At 37.6% G+C, this 19,156-nt stretch overlaps 1 protein-coding gene across 4 annotated transcripts in view; it reads right to left on the bottom strand.

The window, feature by feature from the left end:
• RALGAPA1 (Ral GTPase activating protein, alpha subunit 1 (catalytic)) overlaps window positions 1-19,156 on the bottom strand; it is a 261,272-nt gene that overhangs the window by 89,421 nt on the left and 152,695 nt on the right. For all 4 annotated transcript variants that reach the window (XM_006835341.1, XM_006835339.1, XM_006835340.1 and 1 more), the window contains 3 exons: window positions 18,603-18,671; window positions 5,250-5,384; window positions 4,696-4,879 (listed from right to left, as the gene is read on the bottom strand). In XM_006835341.1, the coding sequence (XP_006835404.1) occupies window positions 4,696-4,879; window positions 5,250-5,384; window positions 18,603-18,671 (388 nt within the window). The remainder of the gene's footprint in view (window positions 1-4,695; window positions 4,880-5,249; window positions 5,385-18,602; window positions 18,672-19,156) is intronic.

Here is a 19,156-nt window from a genome sequence, read left to right as displayed (position 1 = left end):
TTCTTCTAGAAGTTCCAGTAATATTGAGCTACTCTATAATTAGGTTTATGGCTAGTTCTGGAAATCAGTTGCTCAAAAACTATACAACACTAAATGATTAGCCTTAATTCAATCTTACATTTTCAAGACTGTAAGCAAAGTAAAAGCATATCTGTTACTGGATGATGAGAATCAGGAATAGTTTGAATCGAGTGTCTATTTTTCTTTGTCTACTTAGTCCTGGGGTGGCATTGTAGGATAAGCACAGGACTGCTAGCTACAGGTTGGTGGTTCAAACCCACCAACTGCTCTGCTGAAACCCTTAGACAGGGTCTCTCTTGAGTCAGAACTGATTCCACGGCACTAAAGAACAACAATTACAACTTAAGAATGTAGTAAGCATTCACACGGGAAAGGGTCTTTGAGATCATCTAGCCAGTATTCTTTATTTTGTACAGAAGTACAAATGGGTTCACAGAAGTAAAGTGATATGCCTGTGCACCAACCATCCCTCTCATAGCATTCTCTACTCATATGGGTTCAATAATTCATTGCAGTGGCCAAAAAAATTAGACCCCATACTCACAGTTAGAGTTTATTAGGGAAGTTTACAGGTTACAAGTCAGAGTCAGAAATGCTCAGGACACAGTTATTCCAGTCAGGACAGCCAATGTTACAAATCGCTTTTAGAGCTGTGATAACTGCCCACAGCAAACACCAATCCAATGTAAGCCTCAGCCTGGTTGCCATGGCAACTCTAGTTCTGTGGGTCATTGCAAAAGATTTTTTCCCATTCTGTGGGTTCCCTTTTTGCTCTTCTGGTGAAGTCTTTTGATGCACGTAAGTTTTTAATTTTTAGTATGTCCCACTCATCTATTTTATCTGCTTTTGTTTGTGTGGTTTTCAAAATGTTTTATAGTCTGTGTATTCCCAGAATTAGTGCCCTCACATTTGTCCTAATTTTTTCATTGATGGCCTTCAGAATTCTGGGATTCACATTTCAGTCCTTAATCCATGTTGAGTTGGTTTTTGTGTAAGGTGTGAGGTGAAGGTCTTGTTTTAATCTTTTGCATATCATTTTCCAGTTCTGCCAGCACCATCTGTTGAAGAGACTGTCAGCTTCCCCATGCGATATATTTAATTTCCATAACTTTATCTTTTGCTAAACTGTCTTTTTCTTTTGGCAAATCACTGATATATGGTGTTGTTCACAGGTACTATCAAATCGATCCCAACTCATAGTGACGTTATAAACAACAGAATAAAATACTACCCATCCTCACAATTTTATGTTTGATCCTATTGTTGCTTGCACTGTGTCAATCCATCTCATTGGTTGACTTCTTTTTTGCTGACCCTCCACTTTAACAAGCATGACATCCTTCTCCAGGGACCGGCCTTTCCTGATCAATGTCCAAAGTATGAGAGACAGTGTTGTCATTCTTTCTTTCAAGGAGCAAATTGGTTGTACGTCTTCCAAGACAGATGTGTTTATTCTTCTTAAAGTCTATGATACTTTCAATATTCTTCAACAACACTATAATTCATATGCATCGATTCTTCTATTATTTTCCTTATTCCTAGCCCATCATACATACACACTCTTCCCACAGGAAGAAATTATGAGAATGAAGTTTAAATTTGTAGCAATTATTAACATAGAGAACGTTTTAGAAATATAAATTTGGATTTCAGATGTAGGTAGGTAGAAGCATTGTCTTTCCTAGATTGCATCTCTAAATTTATATATATGGATAAAAATCTCTCAACTTATAAATCGGACAAGTTGATAAATTTTTTAATTTTATTTTAAGGTTTTTATTGTGGATTGAGTGAAAGTTTACAGAGCAGATCATCAGTTTTACATGCACCAAATCATATACCTTATTTCATTACAATGATTATAATCCCCTCCATGTACACCAGTTAACTGTGTTTCTCTTTATTCACTTTAGCTTTTTTCTTTTTAAACTCAGGCATATATAACAATTTACACCAAAGGGCACATTCTGCAAGTCTGCCTCCTGGCCACCAGCTCTCAGTCCCTCTCTTTCCATGAATCTAGAGTCCTCAGATGCTCCCTCTTCCATGTCCCCATCTCTGCCTCCATGCAGAGACATTTGAAATTGAATTTACTTCAGAAAGAATTGAAAAAGAAATAAAAATTTCGTACAAATGTTCATAGTAGCAAACCAGCAACAATGTGGCTACCCATAAAACTGGATCAACAAGATTGGTACCTATTAGAATACGGGAGAACCAAGTTGGTGCTAGACAAGGGTATAGGTGTCAGGTGATGGCAGAGGAACTGGAGATAAAAGTATTCCAAAAAATCAGATGCTTGCCTCAAACAGTATTAAATTTATTTTTGAGCTAAAAATTATAGGCCATATATATCTCTCTTTCACTTATCTACTTAAATTTAAAAAGATATGGGAAACTGTAATTTAGAAATTCAAAATGAAAATCTAACATAACAAATCTTGTGAGAATATGTAAAATGAAGATATCGATGCTTCTAAGGCTTTGTGTAACTAGCATTCATTTAAATAAGTCTATTCAGGGTTGTCTTTTCAGATTGTCAGATTAAACAAACCCTACGACATTTGCAGCAAATCCATAATTACAGATGATTACGGGATATAAAAGCAGCAAGACATAAAAAGCTACTGCAATTCACTGCACTATAATAGAACATGCAGAGGAAGTTAATTTTGGCAAATGCTTTAAATATTAGCTTTGCATAATATGTGTAGGTGAAACTATAATTAGGGCAGAATGAATCCTTTGGAGCCTCCTTTCACTCTGACCCTGCAAATGATGACTTTTTGCTAATAAGACTAATGCCATTTGACAAAAAGCCAACTTCAGTACCTTGCTTTATTCTTTAGTAAATTTAATAATTACAGCTACTCCTGCCAATTGTTTTCAAACCAGAATTTGCTCAATCCAATACTGAGCTTATTAGGGACACTCTATGTTTAGAATTCTTTAGCCAAAAAGTACTTGAAGATGATGAAGCATGCCTTAGATAAGGACACAATGATTAGCCATTTTTGTCATATTAAAAGAAAAAAAAAACAAAAAACCACAGCACACTATAAATCATATAATCACCTGCTGTTAGCTCACATCTGTTTCTAAAAGGGTCTGTATTTATCTTGTCCTTAAAACTGCTAAGGAAATCCAAAGGAAACAACTTGATACTTTAGAGAATAGCATTACACAGCGTATTTGCTATCAATATTAAGCTCATACACTTCACTTTTTACTTGCTTTATTTACAGTGACTTTTAATATGGGTACAATAAACTTTGTATGAAACACACTAAAATGTCCTTTTACATTGGTGTTGTTAAGTGCTGTCAAATCAATTCTTACTCATAGCAACCCTGTATAGGGTTTTCAAGGACCAACTGGTGGGTTTCAACCACCAACCTTGAGGTCAGTAGTCCATTGCTGATCCTACAAAGCCACACGAGAACACCTCCTTTTAAATAAGAAAAATTCTATTTATTGTACTGCTTAAGAAATAAACTAAACTGTGTTTAACTAAAACTTTACTATTTTACACCTTAAAAAATATAAAAAGCAACTAATCTTTTCATGTAATTTTATTTTTAAGTAAAATAAACATTCTATTTTATTACAAATTTAAAGGAAATGATACAGATGCCACTACCATTTATTGTACAACTTTTTTGTGACTCTGCATATTCTTATATCCTGGTGTGGTGCTGAAGTCGATAAGCACTAGACTGCTAACCAAAATGTTGGTGATACCAGCCACTCCTCAGAAACCTTATACTGGGTCACTATGAGCTGCATGTAACTACTACGACCACTATTCTCTTACAGAACCACTCATTGAGGGGAGCCCATTCGGATTCACAGTGACCCTTTAGGACAGTGCAGAACTACTCCACAGGGCTTCCAAGACTGTACGTTTTTATGGAAGCAAATGGACTCATCTTCTTCCAGCAGAACATCTGGTGGGTTCAAAGGACCAACCTTTTGCTTAACCCACTATGTCTTAAGAGCTCCTTGCTTTCTTATGTAGTGCTACTGTATCTAAAGAGCCTTGGTGGCAATGTAGGATAAGCACAAGATTGCTAACCACAAGGTTGGCAGTTCACATCTGCCAGTTGCTCCACAGGAGAAGGATGAAGCTTTCTACTCCTATAAAGATAAACAGTCTTGGAATCCCTATAAAAGGTCGGTATGAGTTGGAATTGAATTGGTGACAGAGGTTTCGGTTGGTTTTTTGGTCTATTTATATCTGAACTATAATTTAGACGTTATAATCTTATTTCGGAGTCCTGTGTGGCACTGCAGGTTAATGCGTCACATTGTAAAGCCGTTTGAACCGCAAGGTAAGTGGTTCACGCTCACTAGCTGCTCCCTGTAAACCCTATACAGGGTCACTATGGGTCGGAACCAACTGGAAGGAACTTCACAACAACAACAACAACAACCTTATTTCATTTGTATATTTGTATTCAAAGCAAATATTGCCAACAATAAATAGCACAAAACTCTAGTCCCACACTTCCCTGACCTCTTAACTTCACATCTTCATTTTCATGCTAACATACATGATTAGGTAAAAAACTCTAAAGAAAGTTATATGTTCTTCCTCCATTATTTCCATACATGGCATCAAAATATACTTCAGGATAATACAAGCAACAACATCCTAAAGAAAACTCATTTTACCTTCTGTTACTGGTTGGAGTTTAGAAGATCTTTCTGAATCAGGAGAGTGTAGAGGTTCTGGTTCTTTCAGACTTTCCAAATGCATGAAAGGATCATAATCTACTGATGCCAAGTCAGACAGGCTTACTGGAAAATACCTTGGATTGCTAAAACACTGAGCTCCATAAACACACCCATGTAAAACCTGAAAATAGAAAAAAATACACCAAGTTTTCTCTGAAAATATAAATAAATGTCACATGAAGAAAAAAGTCAACTGTTAACACCAGTACTTAGTAAAAAAATTTTAATGCAATAAAATTTAGCTCCTCAATCAAAATAAAACCTAATATTCCTTAAAAATAAGAATGGTAAGGTTAACAAATAATTATCATATTTAACAAAAATGTGACGCCTCAAAACTGAAACAGGTCCATAGAAAATATTAAGACAAATCTACATACTTAAAAATATCGACCTCTAAAGCAATGAAAACGCAATACAGAGAAATGCTTTCTCTTTAGGTTTTAATAAGCCCTTGATTACTAAATAAATAACAAAGCAAGGAAGTTTACCTTATAAATACAACTGAGAACAGATTTTTCTGTTTTATTGTTTTCTGATCCTGTAGTGTGGATTGGTTGGAGTAGTGTCTTTAGAGGTAAGGCCATGATCCAGTCCAAAAGACACAGAAGTAAGGCTACTACCAACTAAAACAAAACATAATGTCCATTAAAACTGTAAAATTAAAATAAGAGCTGCTGAATTCTTTGTAAAAATTTACCCTTCTATTCATTACTTTTTTTCAAATTCATTTCAGAAACTGTTAGCTTTATGTTTCCACATTAATATTTACCCAGACTGAATTGATTTAAAAATGTATATGAATATTATAATGGACTTCTGTCATATGGTAGGGCAAGTATATTTAAACATTATTAAGCATAATAAAACAAATATCAAAAGGGACTGAGAGCTGGCGGCCAGGAGGCAGACTTTCAGAATGTAAATTAGTACATATGTCTGAGTGTTTAAAAAAAAAAAGAGCTAAGATGAATAGAGAGAAATACTGTTAACTGATGGTACATGGAGGGGATTATAATCATTGTAATGAAACAAAGTATATGATTTGTTGAATGTAAAACTGATAATCTGCCCTGCAAATTTTCACTTAATTCACAGTAAAAATTAAATATAAACAAAACAAAAATCAAAATATTTTAAAATTAAGACTAAAACATTGAGCTTAAAAGACAACAGAATTTGTTGTACTGTGGTGGCTTGTGAGTTGCTGTGATTCTGAAAGCTATGCCACCGGTATTTTAAATGACCACCAGGTTCACCCATGGTGGACAGGTTTCAGATGAGCTTCCGAATCTTTAGTCACTAAAAACCTTATGAATAGCAGAAAAACACTGTCAGACATAGTGCCGGAAAATGAACCCCTCAAGTTGGAAGATACTCAAAATGCGACTGGGGAAGAGCTGCCTCCTCAAAGTAGAGATGACTGTGATAACGTGAATGGAGTAAAGCTAGTGGGAGAAAGGCCTGTAGGACCTTCATTTGCTGATGGGGCAAAACTCAAAATGAAGAGAAACAGCTGTAAACATCCAATAAAAATTGGAACATGGAATGTACGAAGTATGGAACACATCAACAGCAAAATCTTAGGCATTAGTGAGGTGAAATGGACTGGTATTGGCCATTTTGAATCTGACAACCACATGGTTTACTATGCCAAGAATGACAAATTGAAGAGGAATGGTGTTGCATTCATCGTCAAAAAGAACATATCCAGATCAGTCATGAGGTACAACGCTGTATGTAATAGTATAATATCCATGCGCCTACAGGGAAGCCCAGTTAATACCACTATTATTAAAATTTATGAACCAACCACTAAAACCAGTAAGGATGAAACAGAAGAATTCTACCAATTTCTTCAATCTGAAATTGATAAAACATGCAATCAAGATGTATTCATAATTACTGGTGATTAGAATGCAAAGGTTGGGAGCAAAGAGGAAAGATCAGTAGTTGGTAAATATGGTCTTGGTGAGAGAAATGATGCTGGAGAATGAATAATAGAATTCTGCAAAACCAATGATTTGTTTATTTCAAATACCTTTTTTAGACAGCATAACAGACGACTATACACACGGAACTCACCAGATGGAAAACAGAAATCAAACTGACTACATCTGCAGAGAGAGAAGATGGAAAAGCTCCATATCATCAGTCAAAACAAGGCCAGGGGCAGACTGTGGAACAGACCATCAATTACTTACATGCAAATTCAAACTGAAGCTGCAGAAAATTAAAACAAGTCCACGAGAGCAAAAATAGGACCCTGAATATATCCCACGTGAATGTAGAGATCATCTGAAGAACAGATATGATATATTAAACACTAAAGACCGAAACCCAGAAGGGTTGTGGGATGACATCAAGAACATCATACATGAAAAAAGCAAAAAGTCATTGAGAAGACAAGAAAGAAGGACAAGGTCAAAACGGATTTCAGAAGAGACACTGAAATTTGCTCTCCTGTGTAGAGATGCTAAAGCAAATGGAAGAAATGAGGAGGTCCAAGAGCTGAACAGAAATTTCAAAGATCAGCTTGAGAAGACAAAAGCAAATATTACAATAAAATGTGCAAAGATCTGGAATCAGAAAACCAAAAAGGAAGAACACTATCAGCATTTCTCAAGCTGGAGGAACTGAAGAAAAAATTCAAGCCTTGACTTTCATTATTGAAAGATTCCCTGGGAAGATTACTGAATGATGCAGAAAGCATCAAGAGAAGATGGAAGAAATACACAGAGTCACTGTACCAAAAGGAAATGGTTAATATTCAACCTTTTCAAGAGGTAGCCTATGATCAAGAGCCAATGATATATAGGGAGGAAGTCCAAGGTGCACTGAAGGAATTTGCAAAGAACAAGGCAACAGGAATTGATGGAATAAAAATTGAAGTCTTTCAAGAAAGTGAGGCAGCTCAAGAGGCACTCACTCATCTCTGCCAAGAAATTTAGAAGACAACTATCTGGCTGACTGATTGGAAGAGATCCATATTTGTGCCCATTCGAAAGAGAGATGACCCAACAGAATGCAGAAATCATCGGGCAATCTCTTTGGTATCTCAAGCGAGTAAAGTGTTGCTAAAGGCAATACAGAAATGGCTACAATCATGCATTGACAGAGAACTTCCAGAGGTTCAAGCCGGATTCAGAAGAGGGAGTGGAACGAGGGATATCATTGCTGATGTCTGATGGATCTTGGCTGAAGGCAGAAAATATCAGAAAAATGTTTACCCGTGCTTTACTGACTATGCAAAGGCTTTCGATTTTGTGAATCATGACAAGCTATGGACAACATTGCGAAGTATGAGTTTTCCGGAACACTTAATTGTGCTCATGAGGAATCTGTACCTGGACCAAGAGGCAGTTGTTCAAACAGAACATGGGAACATTGAACGGTTTAAAGTTAAAAAAGGTGTGTGACAAGGTTGTATTCTTTCACTGTACTTATTCAACCTGTATGCTGAACAAATCATCCGAGAAGCTGGTTTCTATGAAGAAAAATGTGTCATTAGGATAGGAGGAAGACTCATTAACAACCTTTGCTTGCTGAAAGTGAAGAGGACTTAAAACATTGTTGAAGATCAAATAACACAGCCTTCGGTATGGATTACATCTCAATGTAAAGAAAACAAAAATCCTCACCACTGGACCAATAAACAACATTCTTATCAATGGAGAAAAGAATAAAGTTGTCAAGGGCTTCATTCTTTTTGGATCAACTAACAACACTCACGGAAGCAGCAGTCAAGAGATCAAATGATGTACTTCATTAAGCAAAATCTGTTGCACAAGACCTTTTTAAAGTGTTGAAGAGCAAAGACGTCAAGCTTGAGGACTAAGGTACACCCAAGCCATGGTATTTTCAATAACCTCATATGCATGCGAAAGCTAGACAGTGAATAAGGAAGACCGTAGAAGAATTGATGCCTTTGCATTATGGTGTTGGAGGAGAATATTGAAATTGCCATGGGCTGCCAAAAGAACCAATAGATCCATTTTTGGAAGAAGTGCAGCCAGACTGCTCCTTAGAGGCCAAGATGACCAAGCTTCGTCTCTCATACTTTGGACATATTGTCAGGAGGGAGCAGTCACTGGAGAAGGATATCATGTTAGGTAAGGGGGAGGTCAGAGGAAAAGAGGAAGACCCCCAACGAGATGGACTGGCCAAGTGGCAGCATTGATGAACTCAAGCGTGGCAACAATAGTGAGGTTGGCCCAGGATCGGACAGTGTTTGGTTCTGCTGTGCATAAGGTTGCTATGGGTCGGTACTGACTCGATGGCACCTAACAACAACAAAAGACAACAGATTGAGGAAGACTCATTAACAACCTGCAATATGAAGAGGGCACAACCTTGCTTGCCAGAAAGGAAGAGGACTGGCCATAATTACTGATAAAGATCAAAGAATGTGATCTTTGGTATGATCTGCACTTCAATGTAAAAAAAACAAACATCCTGTAGGTATGAAACCCTTGTCAGATAAGTAATTTGCAGAAATTTTCTTCCATTTTGTTGGTTTTACTTCACTTTCTTGATAATAATGTCTTATAATTTGTGTGGAAAAAAAAAGGAGCTCTGGTAGCCTAGTGGTTATGAATCAGGCTGCGAACCTCAGGGTCAGCAGTTCGAAACTACCAGCTGTTCCGTGGGAGAAAGATGAGGCTTGCTGCTCCTATAAAGATTTACAGCCGCGGAAACCCTGTACAGGGTCGCTATGAGTCGGAACCGACTCGATGGCACTTAACAACAAGAACAACAACAATTTGTGTAAAATGGCAAATAAAAGCTCTTTTTAATCAATTAACTATGTTTATTTAATTACACAAACAATGGGACACAAATGAAAAGTTTTATAGCCCATATATACTGCAACAACTTCCACTTTCCGTTTCTAGTTTAAATACTATCTTACTGGGTATTCTGCCAAAAAGAGTACTTTATGTACTTATAAAAACTGTGGCTCATTTTACTAAATGAATCTTTCCACTGGATGCTTAATGGGATAACATATACATTATAACCTATAATGTACAATACCTATTACCACCACTACCACACACACACACACACACACACACACACACACACACTTGTTGTAGTTGTTGTCAGGTGCCATCAAGTCAGAACCGACTCATAGCGACCCCATGCACAGCAGAACGAAACAATGTCCGATCCTGGGCCAACCTCATTACCGCTGCCACACTTGACGCCATCAATGATGTCACCTGGCTGATCCATCTCGTTGGGGGTCTTCCTCTTTTTCTCTGACCCTCCATCTTACCCAGCATGACATCCTTCTCTAGCGACTGTTCCCTCCTGACAATATGTCCAAAGTATAAGAGACGAAGCTTAGCTATCCTGGCCTCCAAGTAGCACTCTGGCTGCACCTCTTCCAAAACAGAGCTATTGGTTCTTTTGGCAGTCCATGGCACTTTTAGTATTCTCCTCCAACACCACAATTCAAAGGCATCAATTTTTCTACGATCTTCCTTATTCACTGTCCAGCTTTAGCATCCTTATGAGGTTATTGAAAATACCATGGCTTGGGTCAGGCGCACCTCAGTCCTCAAGCTGACATCATTGCTCTTCAACACTTTAAAAAGTTCCTGTGCAGCAGATTTGCCCAATGCAATATGTCATCTGATCTGTTGACTGCTGCTTCCGTGAAAAGTAGCAGTTATCTATGAGGTTGAGTAAAAAATTATCCATGCTCCAGTTACATTAAAATGCCATCCACAACATTGAGCATGCACGTGAAATGATTCTGTCAAATAGACAAATAACTGTGGATTATGTGCCAAATCATTTGCAAATCAGCCATGACTCTGCCTATGAAATAATCCATGAGAGACTTGGATTTCAAAAAGTCTGCATTTGGACATTTGTAAACAAAATTTGGACCAATACTCAAAGGAAGATATAAGTGCTTTTAAAAAAAAAAATCATTAGTGGTGAGGAGACAGCGATTCATTAATATGAGCCTGTGACTAAATGGCAGAGTATGGAAAGGAAACACACTCTTTGCTGACTAAGAAAGGTTCAAATGTCAACCATCAGCTAGAAAACTGATGCTTACAGTTTTCTGGGATTCTCAAGGACCAGCATTGGAACACTATCTGGAAAAAAGTTCAACAATCAACAGTGCTCATTACAGTGAGATGCTCACTGAAGAGCTGAAGCCTAAACTTCGATTTAAATGAAGAAGACCACTATCCAAGGGCTTTGTGATCTTGCATGACAATGCATGTCCCCACACTGTTGACACTCAGCAAAAACTTCATTTTGATGTTTTAAAGCATCCTTGGACTTTCACCTGTTTAGTCCCCTGAAAGTAGCCCTTCAAGAATGAAGATTTCTTTCTTTCAGAAGAAGTGAAGACAGCAGTGCAGCATTCAAGGCTGTCAGCTCAGCCTAAAGCATTTTTAAATAAGGGAATATGAAAGCTTGTTGACAGATGGGCAAAGTGTATTGAAAAGCAAGGAGATCATGTAAAAAATGAAGTATTTGTCTTTTCTTAGTCAATTAAAATCAATTCTACAAAATAAATTAATTAATTAAATAAAATCAATTCTACAGCCAGAGTGTGGATAATTTTTGACTCTCCTTCATATGTGGTCCATTTTATTGGATAAAGAATTACAAATTCGTATCATCAAAGTGACAATTAGTGCTATAACAGTGGCCATTCAAGTATCAATAAGAAGTCTGTTGAAGGTTAAGAGCTAAAAGTCCAATTTTCTATTGTAAATAACAATCTTGGTCTAAATTTTGAGCCATCTCCTTGATACAAACTTCTCTCTTATATACATGATGGTGGTAGTAGTAGTTATGTGCTGTGGAGTTGGTTTCAACTCATAGAGACCCTTACAGGGTTTCTGAAGCTGTAAATCTTCAGGGAAAAAGAAAACCTTATCTTTCTCCCATGGAACCACTGGTAATTTAAACCTGCTGACTATGAGATTAGCAGCCCAACTCGTAACCACTATGCTACCAGAGCTCCTTGACTACAGTTGATCTTAGCAAGAAGTCTGAGAAGCAATGTGTATATGTTGTTATTAAGTGCTGTCAAGTCAATTCTGACCCATAGCGACCCTGTATAGGTTTCCGAAGAGCAGCTCTACATATATAGGTTTCACTGGTTTTGCTTCCATAGAGAACCCAGCTTGGGACAACCTCCATGATTTTATATACTCAATCCTCTCCTCTGGATACCTGGTGTGGTACTGTAGAATAAGTACTAGACTGCTAACTGCAAGGCTGCTGGTTCAAACCCACCAACAGCGCCTTGAAAACCCTATACAAGGTTGCTATGAGTCAGAATCAATTCAATGACAGTTAACAAAAACAACAATCCTCTCCACTTGGAATAACTCTTGTCTCCATCCATCTATTATCTCCATTAATATAAAAAACCCTATTCATCTTTAAGGAAAATTTCCCTAAATCAGTCTCCACACTCCTAATGATCTTCCTCCTCTGTCACACCTTGTATCTCATACATTTTTCTACTTTTTGTTGTTGTTAAGTGTCACTGAATGGGAGTTAAGTGTCACTGAATGGGCTCTGACTCATAATGACCCTGTATAGTGTTTCCAAGGAGTAGGTGGTGTGTTTGAACCACCAACCCTGTGGTTAGCAATTTGGTGCTTATGTTATAGCACCACACCATATTGTAAGTATTTATTACACTGTATTGCCTCACTTGTATCTCTAATCTTTAAATTCTTTAAGGACAGAGATTATTTATTTCACAAGTGCCTAGCAGAATACAAGGGGACTTCAAAAAGTTCATGGAAAAATTCCATCTCTTTTCATTCCATTTTTTTCCAGCCCCCTTGTATTTTGTGCTCAATAAATGTTTACTGAATTAAGGAAATAAAATTTGATAGCAGAGGTTTTTCACATTAATGTCAAAGTCTTTGTAAGACAAAGATGATCTGGGAGAATGACTAAGCAGCTAACCAGATACTGTTCACAAACTGGATTTGGAAATCTAGACCTTAAAGTTAAAATGATGAACTCTTGAATAAGAGTAGAATACATGTATCTTTTAAAGATGAAGAATGTTATCTATCAAAAGCTAGATGCTAAATTTAAACAGCTTTTAAAATGAATACTAAAGGGAAGACAAGGGACTTCTGGTTTTGGCGGGCAACAGAGACAGCCCGGTAGGAAAGGCTCCGTGGGGGAGGGACTAAAAACCCATAGAAGCTCCGCACACAGAATATCACCAGAGCTCTGGATCTAACATAAGATATAGGGCGTCAGTTTCTCACATGCCCAAGTGAAAAAAATCACGATATAAAGGAAAACACTGAGAAGTGACTCCCTCTACAACCACCCCCAAACCCCACCCTCCCAGCAGAGTTCAGCAGAGGGTGGGCTATAGCCAGACCGGCACAGGGGCGCAGTGACATTTGCAAAAGGAGGAGGAGGTGCAGGGGATTCTACACATTTTTTCCTCCTCTTCCCTGTCGCGCCTTCTTTGCCCAGCCTGGACAACTTCGGGTGGATGGGTGCACACCCCCCAACCCCCACCAAAAAAAAAAAAAAGCCCAACACTGAGCCCATAGTTTTCCCATGGCACAGAAAGAAAGAGCTTGGCAGCTGTTTATGATGTCACAAGGCTGTTTATGGGTCCCTCTACCTGGGCCTATACAGCAAGAAAAAAACTAGTCCGGACTGACAGACAAACCAAATGAACAATCTGTAAAACCCCAAAATAAAAGGACGCAACTATCTCGAGAATTATGCTGTGCACACTCAGATATATAAATGACCTTTAGAGACAAAAATAGTAGACAATCTTTCTCCCATTAACTTCTCAATATCTATCTGTGCACCTTGTACGGTAGTGACTAGAGGATGGGGCCTGAGTGAGCGGACAACCCCACCCACTGCTGAAGGCTTCTACGGTGCACATGTACTGCCTGTGTAGCATGGCAACTTGACAGTTGGCCACAGTTTAATTTTTGTTTGAAAGCAGTGGTTTTTATCTCTGCTTTTATATTGCTTCCGCTCTTGGTCCTTTTGATCACAAATTTATTCTGGAGGTGGGAGCTTTTTATCCCTATGTTACCCAAGAAGATTCTGCAATCGTGGTCATATAGACAAGCTACAAGCATATCCCGTAATATTACACCATTGAGACAAGAGCCAATAACAGCTGCTAAGCATTACATGCAAAAAAGGAAGCCTATCTCCTGATCACATCCACCAGGAAACACCTAGTAAGCTTAATGACACAACATCATACATCCATTTAAACATTAAAAAACCACTGGAAATGACAAACAAAAAAACAAGAAAAGATCTCAACACATGCCCAAAACCATAAAAGAGTAACTGGGACAAATGTGCTGGAGACAGACAAAGGATTCCCAGAAGAGGAAGAGCAGGATTTGGATTTGCCTGAGAAGGAATTCAGAAGAATGATATGGAAACAAATTCAAATGCTCCAAAAAGGGGTGGAGGAAAACAAGGAAGAAGTCAGGAAAGTACTACAAGAGCAATCACACAAGACTGATACAGCATTGAAAAAAATTCAAAATCTGAAAAAAGAGGTCCAGATGATTAATAATAAAATATCAGAAATGGACAATACACTGAAAGGGAAAAGGAGCAGAACAGAAGAGATGGAAGCCAGAACTAGCGAGCTGGAAGACAAATCTCTCTATACTGCCAAGATAGAAAAGCAAGCCAAAAAAGGATAAAAAAAATCGGAAGAGTGTAAGAATCATGCTAGATAACATGAAGAGGAACAACTTAAGAATCACTATCATTCTGGAACAGGAAGAATCAGAGAAGTCCACAAAGGAAATAGTAGAAGATCTTCTGAAAGAAAATTTCCCTAACATCTTGAAAGATGAGAAGATAAACCTTCAAGAAGCTGAACATACTCCAGGAAGGATAGACCCCAAAAGAAAGTCAACAAGACATATAATAATCAAGCTCTCCAAAATCAAAGACAAGGAGAGAATCCTAAAAGCGGCCAGGGAAAAGAGAAGTGTCACTTACAAAGGCAAGCAAATCAGATTAAGCTCTGACTATTCAGCACAAACCATGCAAGCAAGAAGGCAATGGGAACTTACCTATGCATACAAATGCAGTGACTCAAAAGAGGCGACAAATCCTTACAGCAGGAAACTTCCCACCCCCTCCACACACAGAGTGGACAGAGATGGGCAACTTGGACATTGGATACCCAAATGGGGAAGGAGGGACTACAAAGGCAAGAAGTAACCGGTTTAAAGCTCTCAAGAGGAAACCTAGAGCTAGGGGGCATGGAGGAAGGCAGAATCACCAGTGAGTACTATCCAATTTGTCTAGGTGGAGCTGATGAAATGAGATACAGATGGGTTACGCGCGATACTATAGTGAATAATAGTTATCAGGACGGATTGTGAGGGTTGGAAATGCAAACGTGGACATTTTGTGGCAAAGAAGGGAGCGACTATTTTTCCAGTCTAGGAGCGGAAGTCTCTGGGACCACCAATGGAGAAGAGCAGAGAGCGGGACCCTACCCAGAGAAGCAGGGATGCCTGAGATGGAGACAGGGATGATGACATGGAGGGATGGAGCGGCTGGGGACTTTGGATCCAGAGAGGGAGAGGAACTGTGAGCCAAGGACTGGGGGGTGGGGGGGGGAGTGCAGAGGACGGGCTTCCAGGATATGCCCTTTGGTCGGGAGATGATGCATGGAGGGGAATGAAACCATGGCAATGTAATGATATGCGATGGAATGAACATAAAACTAGAGTTTTCTCATGTAAACTATCATATAATTCACAATAAAACATTGAAAAAAAGAGAAGGCAATGGGGAGACATATACTAAATCCTAAAAAAAAAAAAAAAACTGACAACCAAGAATAGTCTATCCAGCAAAACTATCAATCAAATACAATGGTGCAATCAAAACATTCCAGGATAAACAGAATCTAAGAGATTTTGTCAAAACCAATCCAGCACTTCAAAACATCCTAAAGGGAGTTCTTTGGACTGAAAACCAATAAGAACAGGCAACAACCAGAGATTGATAGGCGTGGCAACACCACCTGGACCTCAATCAACAGATAGCAGAGTTCAGAACAGAACAGAACTACAATGAACACAAAAGAGCTGGAAGGTCAACCAAAGATCAAAATAACATCAATGTCAAAGAAGGGATAAATACAGGAACAGAGATCCAGGTGGTGAGGATGTCAGATAGATTAGAGTATACAATAGATTCTCTTGATGGAGAGAAAAGTTAATAGACTGTAAGGTAACCCCAAAGAAAGTTAATACTTCACAACTTACCATGAAATTGAACTTCCAAGCAGAACAACCAAACATGAAAACTAAGAAGAAACTAACAAGAAATAGCACAAAAAACACAAACTCAGCACAAGAAGGCATGCAGAACAAAGGAACAAACATCACTACAAAAAAATTAATATAATGGCAGCAATTAATTCATACCTATCAATAATTACATTAAATGTCAATGGATTGAATGCACCAATGAATAGACAAAGAGCGGCAGATTGGATAAGAAAACAAGACCCTTCAATATGCTGCCTGCAAGAGACACACCTTACACACAAAGAAAAAAATAGACTAAAAGTTAAAGGACGGAAAAAAATATACCAAGGTAACTGCAACAATACACAGGCAGGAGTGGCAATTTTAATCTCTGATAAAGTAAACTTTAAGACAAAAACCAGCAAAAGAGATAAAGGGCAGTATCTCATGATCAAAGGGTCAATTGAGCAAGACAACATACCATAATAAATATCTACGCTCCCAATGAAGAAGCATCAAGATATATGAAACAAACCTTACTAGAATTGAAGAAATAGATAAATCTACAAATATAGTGGGAAGTTTCAGTATGCCACTTTCGGAAAGGGACAGAACAACCAGTAAGAAACTCGACAAAGTTATAGAACTAAACATCACGATCAACCAACTTGACCTCATAGATGTGCACAGAGCACTCAACTCAACAACAGCACAATATACTTTCTTCTCCAGTGCACATGGAATATTCTCCAGAAATGACCATGTGTTAGGTCACAAAGCAAGCCTCCATAAATTTACAAACATCAAAATAAAGGGAAGACAAAATATTTTGAGGTAAACCCATTAAATTGTTGATTTGGAAGACAGGAATATCATGAAAGCAACAAAAGTGTGAAAGGTATTTAAGTAATGTTGTTGTTAAGTACCGTGGAGTCGGTTCCAACTCATAGTGACCCTGCAGAGGGTTTCCGAGGCCTGCAAATCTTTACGGGAGCAGAAACCCTCATCTTTCTCCCGCAGAACAGCTGGTAGTTTTGAAATGCCAACCTTGAGGTTAGCAGCCCTATTCCTAACCACTACGCTACCAGAGCTCCTTATTTAGGTAATGATTGGGTATAAATACAGAAACATAATTACAGCTTCAGAGTTTGATAAGAGAATATAAGTAATAAAGTATACTTGCAATTTTAACACAGTATGTTTAAGAGATCTGAACATGTAAAGAGCAGAACTCAAGATTAGGAAGTGACAATTGTAGGGAAAAAAATTTTCAGATGAAATTAGCAAAATCTAATGGATGCCTGTCTAAAAGAACTTTGTGCAATATTTGCACTGCCCAGGATAGTAGCCATTAGCCACACATGACTACTGAGTGCTGGAAATATGGCTAGTGGGTATAAAAAGTTAAATATTTAACATAAACTTTTAATATTATATAACTTTAAAGCCACATGTAGCCAATGACTACCACACTAGGTAGCACAGACTTAGGTTCTATACATGTTAATCACAATGTTTGGCGTAAAATAAAAAAAATAACGGACACATGAAGAAACAGAAAATGGGAGGAGACCTCAGTCAAGAGAAAATATATTTACTAGAAAGAGACTCAGAAATGACCTATATTTAGATTTGATAGATAAGGACTTGAAAATATTTAGGATAAACATGCTAAAGAATTTATAAAGAATATGGGTACAGTAGAAGAAATGACGCAGAATTATTGGAAAGATATGGAAACTGTAGAATGAAATCAAATAGATACTCTGTAATAAAAAAATACAGTATCTCAGATAAACGACTCTCACAATAAATTTACTAAAGTCTATACCACCAAAGATGAGGCTTTCTACTCCCGTAAGGATTTACACCCTCGGAAACCCTGTACAGGGTCGCTATGGGTCGGAACCGACTCGACGGCACTTAACAACAACAACAACAATGCCACCTTGTAAAACTTTTCATCAGTCAGAAGGAATGACCTCCCCAGTGATATATTCCCATGCATTATATACAACTTCCTTACTGGAAGTATCTATAAATTTTACCAATGACATACAAATTATTAGTAGATAAATTCCTCAAAACAAGACTTTTGTCAACTCAGATATTTCAAGACTTGTCAAATGGTCGTGAATAATTTGAAAATATAACTTAGCTATACAAAAAAAAAAAAAATATATATTTCACACTTTTAAAACAACAACAACAAACAAACCCATTGTTGTGGATTCAGTTCCAACTCATAACTGCACCTACAAAACAGGGCAGAACTGTCCCACTGGGTTTCCAAGACTGTATTCTTTATTAGGGCAAACTGCTTTATCTTTCTTCTGGGGAAGGGCTGATGGGTTTGAACTTCAGACTTACTGGTTAGCAGTCAAGTACTTAAAACACTATACCACCAGGGCTCCTATTTCATACTACAGTTGTCTTAAAAAAACAAGATGAATAGACATCTGCTATGTAAATACATACAACTTAAATTTTTTGAAATACAAATACTTTTATATTTTACTAGATACCCACATATTTAACATCAAATAAAATTTAAATTACCCTCTTGTCCATTTCATAAGATGAAGCTTCTGTACTTGGCAAAAGATGGGTAATAGTGGCTATTAGGATCTGTAACGGAAAAAATTGAGATCAAAATGTTGTAAATAATGGTATAAAACTTAAAATTGTGTAGAAGTGATATAAAAGAGATTGCTTCAATTTTATCAATAGCATCAACGCTGTTGTTTCAATATTTAAAAGGTAAGCTTTCAACTATACTGAACTAGCAATCATTTTAAATTCTCATTTATAGAACAAAAATCATATATGTTATGTCAACTGTAGATTTCTTTCAAATTCATTTCATGGAGGTGAATCGATATATTTAAACACACAAATATTAAATGCTCATTAAAGTAAAATGAGAAGATAATGTATATAAAACCATGTGCAACACTATGGCATTGAGAAATCCATGTTACCCTCTTCCAAGACTAAGACTCAATGGGAATACATGCTCTGGTGACCACGTTTGTCACCGATAAGGGGAAGTGAGGGAAAAACAGCAATGAAGCTGCAAGCTAAGCCCTACAATGTTCAATAGACTCCTGTGA

This window comes from Chrysochloris asiatica, unplaced genomic scaffold (assembly GCF_000296735.1).
Source record: "Chrysochloris asiatica unplaced genomic scaffold, ChrAsi1.0 scaffold00017, whole genome shotgun sequence".
Taxonomy (NCBI): Eukaryota; Metazoa; Chordata; class Mammalia; order Afrosoricida; family Chrysochloridae; genus Chrysochloris; species Chrysochloris asiatica.
This window is presented reverse-complemented; position numbering and strand designations above follow the sequence as displayed.